This window comes from Sabethes cyaneus, chromosome 1, assembly GCF_943734655.1.
Source record: "Sabethes cyaneus chromosome 1, idSabCyanKW18_F2, whole genome shotgun sequence".
NCBI classification, from domain to species: Eukaryota; Metazoa; Arthropoda; class Insecta; order Diptera; family Culicidae; genus Sabethes; species Sabethes cyaneus.
The window spans coordinates 43,874,020-43,892,038 of record NC_071353.1 but is presented as its reverse complement, the minus strand read 5'-3'; the positions used below and the strand labels follow the sequence as shown (position 1 = coordinate 43,892,038).

At 40.6% G+C, this 18,019-nt stretch overlaps 2 protein-coding genes across 2 annotated transcripts; one reads left to right on the top strand and one right to left on the bottom strand.

Annotated features, from left to right (window-relative positions):
• Positions 1–847: 847 nt before the first annotated feature.
• LOC128745623 (mucin-5AC) lies at positions 848–3,252 on the bottom strand. The gene is made up of 2 exons (XM_053842698.1): positions 3,176–3,252; positions 848–3,104 (listed from the first exon to the last, which is right to left on the bottom strand). The coding sequence occupies exons 1-2, from the start codon at positions 3,250–3,252 to the stop codon at positions 848–850; spliced, it is 2,334 nt and encodes a 777-aa protein (XP_053698673.1).
• A 6,047-nt stretch (positions 3,253–9,299) lies between these two features.
• LOC128732720 (uncharacterized) lies at positions 9,300–11,361 on the top strand. Its single transcript, XM_053826040.1, has 2 exons — positions 9,300–9,418; positions 11,047–11,361. The coding sequence occupies exons 1-2, from the start codon at positions 9,300–9,302 to the stop codon at positions 11,339–11,341; spliced, it is 414 nt and encodes a 137-aa protein (XP_053682015.1). The 3' UTR covers positions 11,342–11,361.
• Positions 11,362–18,019: the final 6,658 nt, after the last annotated feature.

Genomic DNA, 18,019 nt, shown 5'->3' with positions numbered 1-18,019 from the left:
ATTCAATATTTATTCAAAATCTAAATAAAAATATGATCACTTTTTTAATTACCAATATCATTATTTAAATGAAGCTTTGAAAATCTAATAGACTAGATATGCTTGCAAAGCCTACAAAATATTTTTGGGACGTAGTTTGTTTAGAAGAAAAATTCGCATTTAACATAACGAAGAAAGGAATCATTATTATACCTCTAACCGAATGCCCGACTTCGCTCGGCACCACCTCTCTTTTTGTATCGCAGTCCCTTGTAAATCGGTTTTCATTTCGGAATTTCTCATAATGTAAGAGACTATGCCATTTTCTTCACCTCATTTGTCTCACAACCTCTTGTAAATTTGTTTTCTGTCCGGAAATCTCTATAATGATAGAGAAATAAAACCTATTATGCTTATACCGCTTATATGGACCATTTGAGCATTGACAGAAAATCGAAAAGTGACAGAAAGCAAAGGCAGCTAATCCTAAAACTCTTTTCAAACGAAATCCGAAATTATCATTGAGAAACGAGGTGGAAATGGTAGGAGTTTGGTAATTTTTTGTCCAGAAAGCAAACGAAAAGGTTAGTTTGAAGGCACCAGAAGACTGAAAAAGTGACGCTCTCGTAATTCCTGAAACCACGGACCACACTAACTGTTCTGATTGACAAGCTGTTACTGGTCAAATTCACCTTAACAGTGTCACCGTGGTTTCCAAGGGGTGCAATGAAGCGAGAAGAAAGTAATAATACACATTTATTGCACTACTTTCAACTCTTAAATCTACAATGATCTCATCCAAATAAATAGTTAACAAAAATGTTCAAAGAGAGTTGACACTTTTAATTCAACGCAAAAGACTGGAACATTAACTTATTAACTGAAGCCGAACGAATATTGAACCCAGCAACACACAAAGTACGCTGGCTGCTGCGGCACTTGCCCCAGCACGTTCGGTTGTTGTGCTCGGAGCGGTAGGAGTGCTTGTGGATCCGGGGGAGGTGGTCGATGGTGTCGTTCCCGGTTCTGATGAGGAACTCGCGATAGTACTTCCATTGCTTTCCGTAGTTGTAGAAGGTTCCCCGGTTATGGCAGTTGTACCTTCGGCAGTGGTTTGCTTTGCAGTACTGGTTGTTGAACTTTTCGTGGTAGTTTGTTCTTCTGAGGTCACTGTCACTCCTACTTCCGTTGTTGTGGATTCTCCAGTGCTCGATGAATTTTCAGCAGTTGAGGAACTATATGTGGTTGTTTGTTCTCCTGTGGTTGAAGTTATTTCGGTAGTAATTGTAGTAATTGTAACGCCTGCTTCCGTTGTTGTAAGTCCACCTGTGCTCGATGAATTCTCAATGGTCGAAGAACTTTCTGTTGTTGTGTGACCTTCTGTGGTTGTGGGGACTTCAGTTGTATGTTCTCCAGTGTTCGAAGAATTTTCAACGGTTGAAGAACTTTCTGTGGTTGTACTATCATCCGTGGTTGTAGAGCCTGCGGTAGTGCTCGTTGCTACCGTTTCAGTTGTCGTAGGCTGTCCTGTACTCGACGAATCTTCAACGGTTGAAGAACTTTCTGTGGTTGTACTATCATCCGTGGTTGTAGAGCCTGCGGTAGTGCTTGTTGCTACTGCTTCAGTTGTCGTAGGTTCCCCTGTACTCGACGAATTTTCCACGGTTGAAGAACTTTCTGTGGTTGTACTATCTTCCGTAGTTGTAGAAACTCCGGTAGTGCTCGTTGCTACCGCTTCAGTTGTCGTAGGCTGTCCTGTACTCGACGAATCTTCAATGGTTGAAGAACTTTCTGTGGTTGTACTATCATCCGTTGTTGTAGAGACTTCGGCAGTGCTCGTTGCTACCGTTTCAGTTGTCGTAGGTTCCCCTGTACTCGATGAATTTTCAACGGTTGAAGCACTTTCTGTTGTTGTACTATCTTCCGTGGTTGTAGAGACTCCGGTAGTGCTCGTTGCTACTGCATCTGTTGTCGAAGGTTCTCCTGTACTCGAAGAACTTTCAATGGTTGAAGAAGCATCCGTGGTTTTGTTATCTTCCGTAGTTGCGGTATCTTCGGTAGTGCTCGTTGCTGCTGCTTCAGCTGTTGTAGACCCTACAGTACTCGATGAATTTTCAACGGTTGATGAAGCATCCGTGGTTTTATCGTCTTCCGTAGTAGCGGAATCTTCGGTAGTGCTCGATGCTGCCGCTTCAGTTGTTGTAGATGCTCCAGCACTCGATGAACTTTCGACGGTTGAAGAAGCTTCCGTGGTAGTTGCGGTATCTTCAGTGGGACTCGTTGCTACTGCTTCACCAGTTGTAGGCCCTCCAGTGCTCGATGAATTTTCAACAGTTGTAGAACTTTCTGTGGTTTCATTGTCTTCCGTACTGACGGTGACTTCGGTAGTACTCGTTGCTACTCCCGCGGTTGTAGTAGGCGCACCACTGTTCGATGAATTTTCAATGGTAGAAGAACTTTCTCCGGTCGGAATTTCTTCTGTGGTTGAAGAAGCTCCCGTCGTTTTATTGTCGTCAGTAGCGGTGGCAGTGACTTCAGTAGTTCTTGTTACTACTACTTCGGTTGTTGTAGGACCTCCAGTGCTCGATGAATGCTCTATGGTTGAAGAGCTTTCTGTGATTTTATTGTCTTCAGTGGTTGTGGTATCTTCGGTAGTGCTCGTTGCTACTGTTTCAGTTGTTGTAGACGCCTCAATACTCGATGAATTTTCAACAGTTGTAGAAGTTTCTGTTGAATCCACTTTAGTATTCGATGAGCTATCATTGATTGGAGAGCTTTCCGTACTCACTTCACCAGTTAACTTCTCCTGCTCCTTAATAAGAGTTGATGAGTCTTGTTTTGTAATCACAGAATCATCCGAGCTAAATGCACGAACAGCACTAACTTCAACTGTTTGTGTAGTATCATTTCCAGCCACAGAAGTTGCCGCTATTTTGGAACCACCATTGCCTATGTTATGCTCTACATTATCTGTATCAATTTCTGCAATTTCATTCTCTACTCCATTCACAGAAATTGAATTTGTTCCATTCTGTTCCGAAGAATCGGTTTCCAGTAAATTACTAATCCGACCGTGATCGATTACAGAGTCCATAAAATCCACTTTATTAACCACTACCGTAGACCTGTTGATCAATACCAAATAAAAATAATCAAAATCCACAAATTTTGTTTTCAACTAAAAGCGAGTTCATACTTGTCATAATGAAGAGGGCTACCGCTGACTAGAACAACTAAAGTCAGGTAACTTATGGCGTACACAACCACTTTCATTTTACTTCACAGCAAAATATCCTAACTATAGATCACAGTTCAGTTTCTACCATCAGGCACAATATGGCACTTAGAAGGTGTTTTCACCTGAATCGTTCAAGAACAACTGAGCGTCCGCCGATATCAATTGAACCCTTATTAACGTAGCCGATATAGCGTTAAACACTTCCTCTACGTAATTGCTGTATCCTGTTGTTGGTATTAGTTGCCAAAGTACGCCAATCCATAGCACTCTACCCCGCATATAGCGGCAAATGCAGCACTTGTCACACCATCTCGACAAGTGCGACTGCTAAAATGCAATTTCTCGCCTAAGTACCTTTGGCAATACAGACTTTTACCCGCTACAAATGATGGAGGCGGCGTCGTGAATCTCCTGCCTGTGTTAATAACTGAATCGTTATCAGGTATAAAATCCAATCTGACCCTTTGCCGTTCCCCGTATTTGCAGAAAGCATCAGGGTGGAAAGTCATTGAGAACGAACCATGAATAATGATTCACCGTCAGTTACACACGGGAGGTGTAGGGGAATTTCCTTGTCGTTGCTTTCTTTGTGTCCGTCCTTGTGGGTCACAGTGTACGGCCTCCAGACTAAACCAATCTAGCGACCTACTGTTGCCGCCGTTTGCTTAACAGTTTTTTATTCAAGAATATATCAGGCAGGTTTACGACCAAAAAGAGCCTCCTTGTCGGATACGGAAAACTTTTGAACTCGAAAAGCGCCAACCTGCTACTGACACATGGCAGTCGAATCCTGGCGAAAGACGGCTGCGGCTAACCAATGGAAGACGGCCGCGACAGTCGTTCATATTTAATGAATTATGAGGTAGATGTAACAAAGCAAATTACTTGTCTCATTTGTTGCTGTCCTGCCATGTGCGGCAGACTGATACAATCACATCGCACCAAATCATAATGCAATTTGGTTACTTCACAACCCTGAACTATCGATTGACATTGATTCCGTAAAAGCGGTAATAAATAATTACTAGCCGAACACAAAATAACTGTCTGGGTTACGTATTCGCTTGACCACACACCGGTGGCTTTCCCACCGATGCAGGATATCGCGCTTTGAGCGTACATGATTGCATGGAATAATATGGATTTCCGATTTCCGAAACGTATTCCGATGTCCTCACATCTCTGAATTGCTAATACACGGTCGTATTGACGAATGACGCCATATCTCGGTCAAATTTTCTATTCATACAAATGAACAAACGAGACATTTACATATTATGTTTGATTTGGATTTTTTATGATATAAACATTACTAGTGTATGTAGATTATCTCTCGAAACAATCATAACACGGTGTGACAAAAAAAAGTTTGATATACTTTTCAAGTGACCTAGTGTACGTTATTAGTCGCACCTGGTACATCATGAAAACACATTTGATATCATTCTAACAGCCCCAAAATTTCAAGTTATGGCAAAAAAGCAGATAAACGGCTGCTGGAGGACGCCGAGGGTCCCGGTGGCGCTCCAAATAATATGATAAAAAGAAAATTGTGTCGATATTCACAAAAAATACTCACACTTTTGGAAAATGAAATAAACAAGGTGCTGGAAGAAAATATGCAATTGGTCATCCAAAGCTTTAATTAATTTATGAGTTTCGACAAGGTTTTTTTTTGCCACAGAGTTTAACTTTTAACGGTCAACGAGAATCATTTTCCGGTTGTTGACAAAATTGTTGGATATATTTTACTACAAAAACGTAGAATTTACCCATGTCACGTGTCATGTCATATGGTGTTGGGTTTACAGTAGAGATGGTCGGGTATGAAAATTTGAATACCCGAGCCCGACCCGTACCCAATCAAGAAAAAAATTAAAAACCCGTACCCGATCCGAACCCGCAAGTTTATTATTTTTGATACCCGAACCCGACCGCAACCCGACGGGTACGGGACGGGCCCGGGTACCCGACCATCTGTAGTGTTAAATGCGGTCAATAAAGATACCCCACCCGACCCGTACCCGGTTTCAAAAACAAAAATTAAGAACCCGTACCCGACCCGAACCCGCAAATTTTTTTTTTTCAATACCCGAACCCGACCCGAACCCGGCGGGTACGGGTACGGGTGCGGGTTTCGGGCAAATTTTCCGCTACCCGACCATCTCTAGTTTACAGGCGTATGGACCTAGAACCGTTGTCAGATTGTCGAGCTGAGTCGAACGGTATATGAGACTCGGTCCTAGGACCCTCGGACCAAAAAGCGGATTTTCAGGATACTGTATAAACTTTCTATTATCGCTCGCTCAATCTCACAACTAGGTATCTTGATAGAAATCGTGTGCAAGATGCTTAGTTGTAAGATTAGGCGAATAATATATGAAAAGCAAAAAAATCTACAACTCTTAAAAATGGTCTCAAAATCGTAAATGTTGGCAGATTTGGCTGAAATTTTGACCACAGCTCTTGAACCTGTTTAATACACAGTAGAGCATCTTTGTTGTAAAAATGTTTCATTGTATGAACCAGACGTCGCGTTTCAATTTATTTTTCAACAACATGATATTTAAAAGCTTCCAAATTATTCGAAGCTCTCTAATTACGAATTTAGGAAACAAGATAAGCGCCCGGCAACGTCAGTTACAATAGTAAATCGTCATTCAACAAGGAAGTAATGAAGCTCAGTTTCAACTGAAGCAGTGCCGCTTCGTTTCACAACTTTCTTCGATCAGCATCAATGAAACGGGTTTCACTTCATTATGACGACCGGTTTTAAAGTTTCATTTGTATTTTTCTATCAACTTTGAATGCAATCAAATTGAATTTGAGCAACATTTCCTACAATTTAACGCATATTATAATTAACCTACTCAACATCGATAAATCGTGCCTGACAATCAGTCGTCGTCGTCCTTGGCGAATGCCGGATGAAAGACCAGTGAAAAGAAACGTGGATACATCTCCTGAATTCGGCGTAGACTCGATAAGCGGATTGTCGCTGAAAAAAATAAAATAAGTAAAGGTTTTCGATATTCGATCCTTTGGACCTCATTGAAAAACGTTTAGTTTTCGCACGGATTACTTTACTTTTCTAGAAGAAAGACAAAGCGAAAAGAACTTAGCGTGCTTTACCACCTCATTATTATATGTCAACTTGAATTTAGTCCAAAGAAACAAAATTTTTCTCGAAGTCCAAACGAATGTGGCAAAGAAAAGTAGAAATATACGAAATCAGAATAGACAGTTGGTATATACAGTTGTCGTCGCGGGCTTGCGAATCAAAGATAACATGTAGGGTTTATTTCTAATTCCCGTCGTAGCCATTCCTATTTTCATCATTTCTCGCGTAACTTTTCAAAAGGACCTAAGTAACAATGAGAGATTCTCTTTGTGCCTCTTCTCTTTCGGTTGCCACGGCGATGCAAATGCACTTTAAAACATCAGCCTTGCATAAATCGGTTGCTGGTGTCACTACCTACCTAATCGTCAAGAAAACTTTTGTTGAAATGCATTTATGTCACCATAATAATCGGAAGAGAGGAAGACCAAAGAGAATCTCTCAATGTTACTTAGGTCCGTTTGAAAAGTTATGCGAGATTTGTAAGATGGATTTAATGAATACTCCAAAAGTTCTTGTACTGATTTGACTAAAACACACTTACCTTCCGATTCGTGAACTTTGAAATCACTGAAAAGCGATTATCAAAACATATTATTGAAATTACGCAACTGACTTTATTTCTAAAATTCGTCGTACCGTTTTAAAATCCGTCCATCAAAATTTTTCATCGTCCGAACTAAAAATCACAAGAATGTTTACGAAGCTAACACGCATGTATTTGTGTAGGACGGCATAACAAATGTTATTCTGCAAAATTTCTACAGGTCAGGTAAGTTTTCCTGGCTGTAAAATAACGACAATGCCTTGCGTGAGTTATTTTCATTTATGAATGACGGAAACTAAAACGATTAGTCGACATTTTCTTCTTCGTCGCACGAGAAAACGTAAGAAATTTGGCTGGTATGACTTCTTTGATGATAAAAAGCATTTAAATAGATCTCAGCTCACTTTGATTGATCGCGTATGATAGACAACCAACTAAAATATTAGGGAATAACCAGTTTTGCATTGTGTGTCATAAAAATGCTGATATTTTCAATAATTTGTGTTGGATAGGACGGGAATAGGCAATTACGACGAAGCAGCAACATACCGTACCTATTTAGCAATTGCATGATGGTTACGACCACTGCTGCTGATTGCTGAACACGTGACGTTGACGTTAAAGCTTAAAATGATATTTAGCAATAATAAAGCAGTTACTGAAATCTTACATATAATAAAAAAAGACACAATCTGACGTTATAACATTGCATAATTTGATAAGACTTTATGAACTGCAATATACCGAACGACCATGGTACGGTTAAATCTATTCTCTTCAAGGATCCCACCGGCATGCCGCGGCACCAGAAATAGGGAGGCTCAATCAACAAATAGACAACAGTTTAAGTGATTATATGAATGTCAATAGAATAACGATAGGAGGCAGGATAGTATTGGTGCCAGCCGGATTGGGTATTCTCGGCTTTGAAATTTTCGCAAACCGAGAAAACCGACTTGTGATCAAGAAACGTATGCGCATGTAAAGTAGCGTTTAATCGCACAAAGTTTTCCCCCAATTTTACCTCTAGATCAGCCGAAAAGGTTGAGAACCACTGCTCTAGAGTATACCCAACAAACATTTTAGTCTAAAAGTGGCTTATTCAGTTATTGTATAGTTAAAATCAATGGAACAAGCACTGTATAAGCTGCTATACAACAAAAATGTTCCTTGGGTAGAGTATAGACAAATAGAAGCAAAAGTGGTATGTGAATAACGTGCCGCTCGAGATACAAATGCTGATATTTATCACAATTCTGGAGCTGAATCCTTTCAATTAAACAAAACGGGAAAAGTATTACTTCAGAATCAACAAAAGTTACATCACCCAACATGTATTTATATGGAACAAAGCTGCTTTTTGACTATAGAAAATATTATCTCATCTAACTAGGAATCCAGGCGAGAACGCTCGTATGTAAGCAGACTGGCGGTATCTACACGCTTCAACGAAGGGTGATGATCTATGGAACCGGGAAACTTCGCTAGTTTCCGTAAAGACTGTTTTGTGCGGGCTTAAATAAACGTACTACAGCTATCGGCTCTGCGGAACCTGACCTTTCCGGCGTGGGAAACTACGTGGTATCAGTGTAAAGTTCTTTCAGTCTGGCGGTACAGGTGATTTACGTACGGAACAGGAAAGTTATATATACCCTTAGAGTTGTTGTATTTAGAGGCACAATTCTTTCATTCAAATTATAGTCCATTTAACTTTTATAATTTATCCAGCATAGTCAACATTACAGTTTAAAGTAATAGAACGTGCAAAATTTGATTGAATCCATTATACTACATGGTGTTTAGTTTTCCTTCTGATAAGGTAGAAAAAGCAGAAACATTAATTGCCCACATCACTCACGTTAGTAATTTTACAAGTTTCGTTATGACTACTACCGTAAATAGCATTACATGCCCGTCCTCTCGTAAACCGCAGCTGTCTTTGCTAATTAAATAGCAAACAAATTCTCATCCTTATCAGTGCCATAGTAATTGAGTCATAGTGATCGGTAAACATTGTAAACGTCACTGCTGGGAAAGCCGTGCGTACAGATTTGTGTTGGTGAGCTTCTTTTTGCTAAAATCCCAAAGTATAGAAAGATTGAGCTAAAGAGGCATTGCTCAGTACATCAGCACTATCTTTCAACCACTCAGCTGGGGTTCTCGTACGCACCACCGAAAGGATGCTGCTGGGTGTTAACGGCGAGAGCGATGATTCTCCGTCCGCACACACGTACATCACACGATCAATGTGCTCCGTCGCACGCGCAGCCTCCGAGTACTATAAAATGTCCAGGCCGGTGCAGTACTAGCGATCACAAGTGCCGCAGTGTTGAGACCGTAGCTATCGCGTGCAGCCTGCCTGTTTTTTTGTGTAAGTTTTGACTAGAAGTGTCCCAAGTGACGATCCGAAAACGAAAATGACCGTTAACGAGAAAACCCGACTGCTGCCCCAGGAGTACCAGCAAAAATCCTACGTCATCTCGATTCCTCAGGAGGATTACAACAACAACACCACAACCAGTCTAATCAGTGAATAGTGAGTTTTGTGTTTCTTTTTATTACATGCAAAAAGGCGTAGCAACAAAAGAATTTCGCATTTACACACGGAAGTAATTCGACATTAGGTCAAAGATCAATTTCGAAAACACAGTGAAACAGAAGAATATTGTCTCGTCTACAAAAGATTAGAATGGAGACGAAACACGCTGCCATCTGCAATGGAGTATCATTTTATTTATCAAATTTTCTAATATTCTAATAGATTTTAAAATGATAGTAATGGCTGCGAATTCCTGCTTTAATATTAGTACTTTGTTTAATCTCTAATCTAACGCAAAATTCGCGATCGTTTCTAGTAAAACTTGTATAAAGGATAAAATAATTCGATTGTTTAGAAATTAACAAATAGGTCATCCATTTTCTAATTGCGTTGCATGAGCTCGTGAACATTTCCAATTATTTTACAAAAAGTTCTTTTTGATATTTTTAAACATTGTAATTTTTTTTAAATTATATGATTACGTTCATGCGCAACGTTAAACTCTTATCTGCCGTTTGATCCAGAGTGGTCTTTAGAACAGTTTAATTTTTCTTTTGTGTGTGCAAATTGTTCATAAAACATGCATAGATTATGATTTGCTCGTGAGCTATTTGGGGAGTTACTGGCAAATAAATCCGGTTTACAATAATTCAACTCAGTTCAATGGTGCTTATTTTTATAATTTTCTTTTTAAAAATATCTGATTCGATACGGTTTAAATATAAAATCATAATTAGTTTTTTTTCTAAGTAAATTCGAATCTTAGGGCTTGCTCTTTGCCACCGAGTATAAATTTAATCGCCATTTACCAATAAATGGATGAAAAAAAACTTATACATATGAAAAGCCATTTAAATAAAGCATCGCTTGTAATGCTGGCGCTGTGTTTTAGAAAACGAAGCATCATACTTCGGTAAACACTGCGGCAGAGTGTTTTTAACTTCGATACGCTTGCTCAACTTGCTAGACGTTAACACGTTAAAAAACATTTCATTTAAATAGGTAGTTGCTTATTCGGTTATGCCCTCTATTATGTTCTGCATTAAGTGCAAAAGGACAATATGCTAGTTATCGCTTAACAATGTTCAATGAACTTTAGGAAAAGTAATTGAAAACGCTATTTCGTTTTCCACAATACAACCTACTGTCACGTCTTTCATTCATTCGCCAATTTCGTGTGCCTGGAATAACACAAACAGACATCAATAAAAAAAAGATCAAAGACTAATGCTATCGCACGATATTTACCCTTGGTACTCTTATCTATAGTGTTCCATATAGAACCCAATCGTATTCCGAAATACTGTGCGAAATCTTCGCCGCCACGCCATGCTTGATGCCCTTGGTGACGAAGTAGCACTGTTCGCTTTCTTCGCTAGCCGACAAGGCCGTACGACTCGGCTGGAAGCAACTGATAATGCGTATGGCCGCGAGTTCAAGTTCAATACCGAGGTAGCGATCGTGACCTGAACATTTTAGGATGTCATTTTATAACGCAGTTTCCATGGTCCAACACAAGGTCCAACATAAATCATTTATTCGCACGCTTGTTTGCAAACACGTGATTCAACATTCTACGCGTTTAAGCTTATCAAATTTCTTTCCGTCTTCTCTCTATCTTACAGTGATTCGTGCGCTTTGACGAAAGAAGAGCTAACCAAGTACATTGATGACCCATTCTGGAGCCGTGTGCGACAGATTTGCTTCTCCCTGTACTGGTTGCTATGCCTGGTAGCATTGGCAATATCCTGCTACATTGCCGTGTCAGCGCTGGACTCCAGATTTTGCGAAACAACAAACAACGGAACTTTTTCGGGAAATGTGACGACAGTGGGAGATATGGCAGCGTCCAACAGCGCCACAGCAGCAGCGACCGAAGATATCGGAGTAATCTTTCGCATGCTCGGTCAGCCGTCATAAAACAATAAGCTTACACTAGAAACATAGGATCCGATAGCTGTGATAACACCTAACCGTACTCTATTTCCTAATGACAAGATTAAGCTCTAAATTGCAAAATATTTATTTTAAGCTAGTCGCATAGGCGCATCCCATCAGGCCATCTGGAATGCCGATAGGATTACATTATAAAACTAGCGTAGTAAAAACAACATGAAGTTGAGCAAACAATGATTGTTTGGTACATACGAGGAGAGTTGGACCCCTCCTCGGTGCGCTTATCAGATTACATTAGCGCGCATGGCTGAACGATGAAACCCGAGATCGCCTATATGGTTCTGGGCCGATGGCGACAAGCCGGTTCAAAGCGCATTTCCAAGCGTAAACATTCTGTTGGCACAGGGACGATTAGAACGATTATAAGTGGAAAAAACTGATGTAATATTAGGGAAAAATTTCTTCACCCTTGTCGATGTCGACGATGGTTTTTACTAATCAGTGATGATGACCTTTGCTGTGCATAGGATGAAACAACAATAAATTATAAATAACCTCAAACTGAATCGTCAAGCTGTTTTTTTTAATTTTTTAGAAATATTTTGAAGAATGCCCGAAAGACTAGGAAGGGTTAACGAATATGTCAGAGGTGTTGAATATATTTATTATCACTGGAGAATAGATTGGTTACTACGAAACAACAGTGCAGTATCTGTATTAAGTACGAGTAGGGATCTAACAGTCGTTTCAAATTTCAGGATCTAAGCCAGCAGGTTTTGTAACAGACGGTGGTGGTTCTGTCAGTTCTTATTGGATTTTTGGACAACATTTCCTACTATTCATCACTAGCATCGGTCACATGCGGAGAGCCCATAATGAGGTTTTTTCTAGTCAAAACTGCATTGCAGATTTAGGCATGGGATATGAATACTTGTTGATAACAATCATCTCGAAAATAGGGCTCCCAAAAATATTATGTCCTGATAATATTTTGCCACTCAAAACAAACTGAAAGAATTGCGATTTGAAACGAACGCTATCATTGGTTTCTCGCTACGACAACTATAAGCGCTGTCACCCAAAACTCAAAACTATTACTTTAAAAGGAATAACGAAAAATTCTTGTTTTAGTAACAATATTGTTACTTAAAGGGTAATAGCGTTCGTCGCCGGTTGAATAATAACATATACTAGTGCATATTGTTTGCATTATACAGTCTAAGTTTCTGTTTTTTGCGCCTACACTTTGATTTACATTCAGCATGACTGTAGAATAGCACTCAATACAAAAACGTTGACTGTGAATGTGCGTTGTATGTTGAATTTGCTAGCGGTATAGCGTTTGCATCGGGGGACTAGCAGCAGCCCTATTCCTTATAAGATAGCCCAACCCACATATCGCATGCCGTATACGAATATGGCTGAAACAATTATCCGATTGATTTGACCGCAACAATGATAACGCCGATCTCTGCAATAAAAGCTACCAAACAACCATTAGGTACTTCAACTAACGAAATCATCAGATCGGGCATGACAGAGAGTAACAGGAACAAATTTAAAAACGCTTACGATATATTCGATGCGAACCGCAAAAGTTTTGTCTTCCACCAGCCCGCATAGGGATTTTGCCTAAGTGTAAGTGTATTAGTGATCTGGGGGGCACACAAAATCTCTAATCCAGGCAAAATTGTATGCAAAATGTGCTTGACTAACGTTTATTTTGAATATTTCAGAATTTGTGATCCGTTAGTAGTACTCAAAAATATTTTAGTGATAAGTTTGCAAGATGAATAATGTTGTTTGCGGGTATTGCATTGTGTAAAGTCATGGTTATGTAGAGAAATAGATGGTTTTCGGAGGTTTATTCACTTCCAGGTGTAAGATTCCAGGAATTCTTAACACATAATTCACAGAGACTATTTTGATATTGTTGAAGGAAATTGAACATTTTTGCAAGTTTTCGTGTACGAGCATGCTGTAAAGCATTAGAAAGTCAAGACAGGAATGACTTCATTTATAAATTAAAATTTGTAGGCGGTGATTTTTGCAAAAGTGCTGTATTTGTAATATAATATCCACAGAATTGTGAGTTCATTTTTAATCAGTTAGTGTTAGGAATCTAGCCTGGTCAACCTTCAGGCTAGTTAGCAGATTGTCAGATATAAACATTCAATGCTACAGAAACCTATTGAGTAAACTGAAGGGAACTTTTAGTGTGCATCCAAGTTGTATATTAAGTATCTAGTTCGAATGTTCGTTATTCTTGCACTTCTGCCTGCAAAAGGCAGCATTTAAATGTTATGAAATATTAGGTATTTGAGTTTTGTCGCTTTTAGATTAACGGTAGCAATTAGGGATGCTATACCGGTTTTACCGAAACCGGTTTTACCGGTATTACCGGGCTATTTTCCAATACCGAATTACCGGTTTTTCCACGATCAAAAACCGGTATTTTCGGTATTTTTTTGCATGATCAAATAATAACTCAAGAATCCTGTATCGCTGGTAAAACTTTTGAAGCATAGAGTAAACTTAATTTCATGATTGAACCAGAGTGCCTCGTGTTTTTCAAGCAGCCATCTCCATTCAACTCGTTCCACTCCATGGGCTACTCGTCGCCAATTTCCCATTTGTCTCAGATGTCGCAAATTTAATCGAGCCGTCTTGCACGTTGAGCTCCTCTGTTCCTGGTGCCGATGGGGTCGTTGAAGAGAACTGTCTTCCGGCATCTTCGACGTGTCCATCCCACCGTAGCCTACCGACTTTCGTCAGCTGTACGATGAATTTCCCCGAGCAATGCTTTTAGTTCGTGATTTATGCACTTCTGCCACTCTCTGCTTTCAGTTTGTACTCCACCAAATATCATCTGTAGCATCTTCCGGTCAAACACGACAAGGACGCGTATTTCCACCGTGAGCGATGTCACTGCTTCAAGTCCGTAAAGAACTACCGGTTAAATAAGGGTTTTGTACATTGTCTGCTTCGTACGGCGGCGTATGCTTCTTGGTCGTAGCGTTTTGCGAAGAGCAAAGTAGGTCCAATTTCTTGCTTGTATGCGCCAAATAATTAAGAATATTGCGTAATAGAATAAATGTGCGATATCAGTGAAACTATTCAGAAAATCTTCAGTTGCTAGGACAAACTGGAATAGAAATAACTTTATGTTTAGTTAGAATAACCATCATCGCTTCGATCGTTTCTGTCCGATCTGAGAAGCAACGATTCGCTTTACTTATGCGATGAGGAATTCATGAAGAAAGAAGATCTTGTCGCAGTGCTAGAACCAGTCTGCTGCTGCCGAATTGCTGTACCGGAAAAATTGCAAACTTTACGAACTACGAACTCTAAAACTACTCTCGGAACACCTTTCAGGTACCGCACAGCTGCTGTTCGAGTTACTGTATCGGTAGAATTTCAGAGAGAGCTAGTATATTTAAATTTATTCGTTTTATAATTAACCGCACCATTCGGGATGACTTTGTAGTATTCTTCAAGGCTTCAAGGATGTTTTGAAAACAAAATTCTGCAAGGTTTTATTATTTTATCCCTTCATAAGGCAGTGGCAACTATATTGCCACCAACAAAAATTTTTTATTTTGCTTCTATAATTATATTGATGTCATTATAGACGCAAAACAAATATTGTTCGTTGGTGACAATTTTATTGCCACGGCCTTATAAAGGGTTAAAAGTCAATAGAATAAATTCAGAAACCGAGTAGGCAGAGGAACCAAATCAACTGAACTTCCAGTTATAATTTATCATAAATGTCAGTATTCAGTAAACTCTTGAACAAGGGTTTTCCTAGATACATTTCTAATTTACCACTAGGAATCGTTCTTTCTTTCTCTGTGGACACCGAATGAAGATTCTCTGCCTCCGGAAGATTTTCATTAAAATTTGTTCTCGTTTAAAAGATGACACGGTAAATGCTCTTCGCATTGTTGAATATTATTATTTTAATGAACTAGCTCTATTAAAAAAATTGAGTACCATTGATTATGGAAAGATTCTCTTCAAATCATATAATTTTTAAATGCAGTTTTCAAATGTTAACTTTTACCGGTTTTTTACCGGTTTTACCGGTATTGCATTTATCAATACCGAAAAACCGGTTTTCAAAATACCCCCCGGTATTGGCATCTCTAGTAGCAATTAGCAAATAGCAGCGTGTTTTGTTATGCCAAAAACACCATTCTTTTAATTTGTCCGCATAGAAACCAACTAACTAAACTTGATAAATATTTTTACTCACTGCTCTTGGGAAATAAATGACAAAATAGCAACGAAAAGCGTAAATAAACACTATTTTCTGCAAAATTTACTATTGAAGGCGGGCTGTTTTGATGTAATGTGTGCCCCCCAGAAGTCGCATATATTAATGTGCAAAGTCCTATTCGGAAATGCGTAGCTGTATTGGTTTAATCTGATAACTCATACCGATACGAAAAGAGAAATATGGTGGCCAAAACTTCCAGACTAAAATCAACTAATTATCAGATATTTTGAAAGCAGTGATTCACCAATCTATACCTATAAAAATGGATTTCTGTCTGTCTGTCTGTCTGTCTGTCTGTCTGTCTGTCTGTCTGTCTGTCTGTCTGTCTGTCTGTCTGTCTGTCTGTCTGTCTGTCTGTCTGTCTGTCTGTCTGTCTGTCTGTCTGTCTGTCTGTCTGTCTGTCTGTCTGTCTGTCTGTCTGTCTGTCTGTCTGTCTGTCTGTCTGTCTGTCTGTCTGTCTGTCTGTCTGTCTGTCTGTCTGTCTGTCTGTCTGTCTGTCTGTCTGTCTGTCTGTCTGTCTGTCTGTCTGTCTGTCTGTCTGTCTGTCTGTCTGTCTGTCTGTCTGTCTGTCTGTCTGTCTGTCTGTCTGTCTGTCTGTCTGTCTGTCTGTCTGTCTGTCTGTCTGTCTGTCTGTCTGTCTGTCTGTCTGTCTGTCTGTCTGTCTGTCTGTCTGTCTGTCTGTCTGTCTGTCTGTCTGTCTGTCTGTCTGTCTGTCTGTCTGTCTGTCTGTCTGTCTGTCTGTCTGTCTGTCTGTCTGTCTGTCTGTCTGTCTGTCTGTCTGTCTGTCTGTCTGTCTGTCTGTCTGTCTGTCTGTCTGTCTGTCTGTCTGTCTGTCTGTCTGTCTGTCTGTCTGTCTGTCTGTCTGTCTGTCTGTCTGTCTGTCTGTCTGTCTGTCTGTCTGTCTGTCTGTCTGTCTGTCTGTCTGTCTGTCTGTCTGTCTGTCTGTCTGTCTGTCTGTCTGTCTGTCTGTCTGTCTGTCTGTCTGTCTGTCTGTCTGTCTGTCTGTCTGTCTGTCTGTCTGTCTGTCTGTCTGTCTGTCTGTCTGTCTGTCTGTCTGTCTGTCTGTCTGTCTGTCTGTCTGTCTGTCTGTCTGTCTGTCTGTCTGTCTGTCTGTCTGTCTGTCTGTCTGTCTGTCTGTCTGTCTGTCTGTCTGTCTGTCTGTCTGTCTGTCTGTCTGTCTGTCTGTCTGTCTGTCTGTCTGTCTGTCTGTCTGTCTGTCTGTCTGTCTGTCTGTCTGTCTGTCTGTCTGTCTGTCTGTCTGTCTGTCTGTCTGTCTGTCTGTCTGTCTGTCTGTCTGTCTGTCTGTCTGTCTGTCTGTCTGTCTGTCTGTCTGTCTGTCTGTCTGTCTGTCTGTCTGTCTGTCTGTCTGTCTGTCTGTCTGTCTGTCTGTCTGTCTGTCTGTCTGTCTGTCTGTCTGTCTGTCTGTCTGTCTGTCTGTCTGTCTGTCTGTCTGTCTGTCTGTCTGTCTGTCTGTCTGTCTGTCTGTCTGTCTGTCTGTCTGTCTGTCTGTCTGTCTGTCTGTCTGTCTGTCTGTCTGTCTGTCTGTCTGTCTGTCTGTCTGTCTGTCTGTCTGTCTGTCTGTCTGTCTGTCTGTCTGTCTGTCTGTCTGTCTGTCTGTCTGTCTGTCTGTCTGTCTGTCTGTCTGTCTGTCTGTCTGTCTGTCTGTCTGTCTGTCTGTCTGTCTGTCTGTCTGTCTGTCTGTCTGTCTGTCTGTCTGTCTGTCTGTCTGTCTGTCTGTCTGTCTGTCTGTCTGTCTGTCTGTCTGTCTGTCTGTCTGTCTGTCTGTCTGTCTGTCTGTCTGTCTGTCTGTCTGTCTGTCTGTCTGTCTGTCTGTCTGTCTGTCTGTCTGTCTGTCTGTCTGTCTGTCTGTCTGTCTGTCTGTCTGTCTGTCTGTCTGTCTGTCTGTCTGTCTGTCTGTCTGTCTGTCTGTCTGTCTGTCTGTCTGTCTGTCTGTCTGTCTGTCTGTCTGTCTGTCTGTCTGTCTGTCTGTCTGTCTGTCTGTCTGTCTGTCTGTCTGTCTGTCTGTCTGTCTGTCTGTCTGTCTGTCTGTCTGTCTGTCTGTCTGTCTGTCTGTCTGTCTGTCTGTCTGTCTGTCTGTCTGTCTGTCTGTCTGTCTGTCTGTCTGTCTGTCTGTCTGTCTGTCTGTCTGTCTGTCTGTCTGTCTGTCTGTCTGTCTGTCTGTCTGTCTGTCTGTCTGTCTGTCTGTCTGTCTGTCTGTCTGTCTGTCTGTCTGTCTGTCTGTCTGTCTGTCTGTCTGTCTGTCTGTCTGTCTGTCTGTCTGTCTGTCTGTCTGTCTGTCTGTCTGTCTGTCTGTCTGTCTGTCTGTCTGTCTGTCTGTCTGTCTGTCTGTCTGTCTGTCTGTCTGTCTGTCTGTCTGTCTGTCTGTCTGTCTGTCTGTCTGTCTGTCTGTCTGTCTGTCT

Bases quoted from the DNA above. Each gene is read 5' to 3' on its own strand.
- LOC128745623 (XM_053842698.1), bottom strand. From the start codon at position 3,252: ATGAAAGTGGTTGTGTACGCCATAAGTTACCTGACTTTAGTTGTTCTA. The intron at 3,105-3,175 runs GTATGAACTCGC...ATTGATCAACAG, and splicing joins AGCCCTCTTCATTATGACAA to GTCTACGGTAGTGGTTAATA.
- LOC128732720 (XM_053826040.1), top strand. From the start codon at position 9,300: ATGACCGTTAACGAGAAAACCCGACTGCTGCCCCAGGAGTACCAGCAA. The intron at 9,419-11,046 runs GTGAGTTTTGTG...TCTATCTTACAG, and splicing joins ACCAGTCTAATCAGTGAATA to TGATTCGTGCGCTTTGACGA.